The 4,800-nt window shown below is 39.0% G+C and overlaps 1 protein-coding gene across 1 annotated transcript in view; it reads left to right on the forward strand.

Moving 5' to 3' along the window:
- LOC101863001 (translationally-controlled tumor protein homolog) overlaps positions 1 to 4,800 on the forward strand; it is a 17,734-nt gene that overhangs the window by 10,713 nt on the left and 2,221 nt on the right. The window contains exons 4-5 of the mRNA XM_005092588.3: positions 956 to 1,074; positions 3,540 to 3,658. Of these exons, the coding sequence (XP_005092645.1) occupies positions 956 to 1,074; positions 3,540 to 3,658 (238 nt within the window). The remainder of the gene's footprint in view (positions 1 to 955; positions 1,075 to 3,539; positions 3,659 to 4,800) is intronic.

Below are 4,800 nucleotides of genomic sequence, written 5' to 3' on the forward strand. Positions count from 1 at the left end.
TAAATACTCTGAGAAATGAGCGAGTTATGACGAATATTGTCTCAAAACTCAGCATAGAACGTCCCATATTTTGGGGGGTTTTTCATTATATAAATGTGTACCAAAAATTAATTGATTAAAAAATTCGTAACTTTTTTGTTTATTGATGGATTTCAAAAATTCAAAAAGTTCCATGCTCTGTGAAGATAAAGCTACAATGCACCTATTTGCAAACACTTTCTGGCAAAAAAAGTTTTTTCGTGGTCATTGCTACGTGACTGCTCTAACCAAGCATGGTTTTGGCAGTTGATGTTCTTCTTGCCTCTCTTCAGGCCCAGATCAGGATTCACTTTGTATTTTTAGGATAAAACTGGTTAAAATTGGTCTGTCATACCTAAGTCTCCAAGGATTTATCAGTGTCCCATGCTAGTGTCGGGAAGTATGTTTTAATATAGTTTCTATTTGTATGGGCTAGGGTTTTTGAAGTCAGTTTGGCAGTCACCCTGCACTCAATTCCAGATTCAATACTGAATGATAGGTGCCCAGAATGATAATCCATAAATGATTTTTTTTTAAAAACCTCACCTCATTTCTTGCGGATGTGCACACACACACACATGTGCATGCTCAAACAAGTTTTATAAATATAATTACCCAATATCACGGAAAGTCTGAAAGCAAGAGCGTTCGATGGGGCAGCAATCATCTTTTTTTTTTCTTTTTTTTTCTACTTTGTCTTTGTACTACCTGATTTGGGGCCAAAATACCTGAATCTACCTGATATGGGAACTTTGAGGTAGGCAGCCCTGCCTTATGCAGTTGCGAGCACTATTAAACCTTACTAAAAGAGACTTTTTAAAAACCTGTGAGCAGTGATTGCTCTTTGCAGTGGCATCAGGGATAGTATTTATTTTCTAGGGATTGGTATCATTGCCTCAGCCAAACCGCCAATGTTTTTGTTTGTATGTGCCCACAGTCTGTTGGAAAAGATCAAGGAGACTCAGCCCGGCAGAGACACAGAAGCGTTCCAGGTGTCTATACAAAAAGCCTTCAAGGAAGCTTTGGCAATGTACAAAGATTTGCAGTTTTACCAAGGTGAGTGTAAAGTTTACCTTGGGTTGTGAGTGGTTGGAGAGCACCTCTGCTATGTCATGTAATTTAATCAGAGTTTTGCACCTTGTGTTACTGGCAGAGTCCTGATTGACTTTGTCAGTGTCGAAAGGTGCATACAGAAAACATGATTTGCTTGTTAACCAACATGTGGTGACATTGTTGACACGGCATATGAAAATCAAGCAGACATGCTGTGGCATGTGTTTGTTTATTAACCAGATATTCTACATGGCATTTTGCCAAGCTGTTGTGGAAGCTTGGAATTCTACAGCGGTGAAGTATTTTGTCTAGTCTTATGTGTTGTTGTTTTTTTTTTTTGATTTTTTTTGTTTTGTTGTTGTTGTTTTTTTTTCAATATAAAATTAACAAAAGTCTTCTTTTTTTTTGGACTGCTTGCTCTCTTTTGTTTTGAATGGGAAAAAACTGTCCTGTGTGATTTTATTTTCAAATTGGCTTTTCTTTGCTGTCTCCTTGAAACCCCAAACGTTTGGTATCTTCGTGGCGTTTGTTTTTTAGGTGGCGAGTCGGGCGCGATCAGCTTGTGCCACGGTAGCTGCTTTACGCCCTTAATCTGGCTAGCAAACCAACCTGACCAAACCCGATCCCCCAACGGGCCCATATTCGGCTCTTCCTCTTTCAATCAAAAGGCACTCCCATTATACTGCTCTACACATGTTTGTCATGGATTTTGTCTAGATTCTGCAGATGGTTCGGGGGTGCCAACTAGTTGGTCTTATTTTTCTTTCACTCTATTGTGTATCTGAAATGATTTATGGTGATGTTGTTTTATGACATCGACATCTGATGCTTTCTGCAAAGAGGATCATTTGTTTTGGTTATATCAAATGAAAAGTTGTATGCTATTTACCTCTTACTAGTTTGTGTTTGCCTCCTAGTGTTACTGTCATGATGATCATTCACATCGTCGGTGTCAAAGGAGGCATACAGGAAACGACTCTTGTCGACCAACATGTTGTGACTTTGTAGACATGGCATATGAAAGTCAAGCGGACATTTGTCTTAAATGTTTTGTGGTTATTATCCGACGTCATTGATAGGGTGGGGGTCATCAATAAACTGAAATCCTGTGGTGTTAATACAAATACTGTCAAACCTGTACAAACGTCGCCTGTACAGTGGCCACTTTCTCTTTCACCACTTATCAAAGTTCATTTTGAAAGTGAGCACAATGTATCCATATATCTGTCTTTGTGGTTTCTTGTTATTTTTTTAATTTTTATTTTTTGCTGCTATTGTGTGTGGGGGATCTGTCAAAATGCCTATTAAAATTTGTATTTTTATGCATAAAATTAGTACTGCTGTGTTGCTATTGCTCTCTCTCTCTCTCCCCCATTTTATTAAACTTCACATGTTTTGTTTGTTATTTGCCTCCTAGTGTTACTGTCATGATGATAATTCACATTGTCATTGTCAAAGGAGGCATACAGGAAACGACTCTTGTCGACCAACATGTTGTGACTTTGTAGACATGGCATATGAAAGTCAAGCGGACATTTGTCTTAAATGTTTTGTGGTTATTATCCGACGTCATTGATAGGGTGGGGGTCATCAATAAACTGAAACTGTGGTGTTAATACAAATACTGTCAAACCTGTACAAATGTCGCCTGTACAGTGGCCACTTTCTCTTTCACCACTTATCAAAGTTCATTTTGAAAGTGAGCACAATGTATCCATATATCTGTCTTTGTGGTTTCTTATTTTTTTAATTTTTATTTTTTGCTGCTATTGTGTGTGGGGGATCTGTCAAAATGCCTATTAAAATTTGTATTTTTATGCATAAAATTAGTACTGCTGTGTTGCTATTGCTCTCTCTCTCTCTCCCCCATTTTATTAAACTTCACATGTTTTGTTTGTTATTTGCCTCCTAGTGTTACTGTCATGATGATAATTCACATTGTCAGTGTCAAAGGAGGCATACAGGAAACGACTCTTGTCGACCAACATGTCGTGACTTTATAGACATGGCATATGAAAGTCAAGCGGACATTTGTTTTTGATGCTTTGTGGTAATTTTTAATCCCAAGTCATTTGTAACGTTTTGATACAATTAGATCTATACTTTGTATATTACTCTCTAGTAATGCCTCAAGTCCTTGATACTTAAATATTTGTGGTTCAAATGAAATAAAACTACAACTAAACTGGGTGAGCCGGTGGTTTGGGGAGCGCCACTGTTGATGTGCTTCTCTATACTCAAACAAAGAACTTGGTGGCCTGTGTGGTTTGCACCTTTTTTCTTGTCAACACATCTTGACATCTGTTGCCGTTGCCCTTGTCTCGTCTTCTTTTTTGTGAGTTCATTACTCTCTTGTAACACCTGTAATTTATTACCCAATTGTTTTGCAAGATGCTTACTAAAGCAAGTTTTTTTGTGTGGGGTGTTAAATGATACTTAAATATGTGTATTGTTGTTTTTTTCTCCAGGAGAGTCAATGGATCCAGATGGTACCATGGTCCTTTTGAAATGGGAGACACCAGAGGGGGAGACAGATGAAATCCCTTACTTTTACTTTTTCCAGGATTCTATAAAGGAAGAAAAAGTGGTGAGTGAAACTGCAGGCAGCTGTACTCATGTCTTGATATAGGTCCAAATTAACTTTATACTAATTTATAGTACAGACTTGCCAACTGTCCTAAATTTTCCAGGACTGTCCTGACTTGTGAAACTGGGGGGACATTTCTTTAACCACATGTTGAACTTCTTTTCTGATGTTTGCTATATTTCCATTTGTTTTCTGTGAAGTGAGTGTCTGCCTATGTTGGGTGTCACTAGCAGGGTTTTGATCTTCATAGACCACACAACCGGTACCAGTGGTGCGGTAGTTACCAGTGCTTCCACTCTTCCGTATTTTTACGGAAATCCGTACTTTCTGCTAGTTCCGTACTTGTTCCTCCATCATCATCAACTCCCTCCGTAAAAATCTGCGACAGCGTAGGACTACCGAAATTCCGTAGCAAAAGATCCGTACTCGCCTTCGTATGTCTTGTATAAGTTACGGATATTTACGGTAATTCTCTCTATCATTGCGAAGATTCGGACGAGCGACAGTCGTTCTAACCCTTACACAACTACATGTAAACTGCGCATTATGAGGGATAAGAGATATGTTGGTACATTAATTTGGTCGGTCGGCCGCCGTCGTTATCCTAGAAGTAGAACGACTGTTTCTCATCTGAGTATTTTGTTTGAACATGCAGTTAGTCGGACCTGTTAGTAAAATTGTTTCAATCGCGCATACGCATGATCACGTGACATGACATCGCCTTGTGAGTTCTGCGTGTCGGGGACCGTCCGTTGACGGGGTCAACCTAAGTTCATGTATTTCGGGACTTATTGGTTGGGGGGGGTAGAGACTTTTGGACTAGGAGTGCTTGACGTGATGCTTCAGGATTTACCAAAAATAATAACACGCACGCAAAGACACACAGAGAGCATATATGCCGAGTAATTTATGGACACCCATGGAAAATTTTAAAGTCAGCTTTGGCAGTCACCTTGGTGATTTGCTGTTGATCCCGATTTTTCTCTCCCTGAGATCCTAATTTTGAGGCTTCATAGAGTGGCAGGTCTGGTAACTGTATTGTGAAGGTACGGCCTACATATATCTATTCATTATTCCCAGGTTTGCCTTCTATCAGTATCAAAGGTGCGATGACAAATTAATTGAATTATAGTAGCAATGGA

Source organism: Aplysia californica, unplaced genomic scaffold, assembly GCF_000002075.1.
Source record: "Aplysia californica isolate F4 #8 unplaced genomic scaffold, AplCal3.0 scaffold00049, whole genome shotgun sequence".
In the NCBI taxonomy this organism is placed as follows: Eukaryota; Metazoa; Mollusca; class Gastropoda; order Aplysiida; family Aplysiidae; genus Aplysia; species Aplysia californica.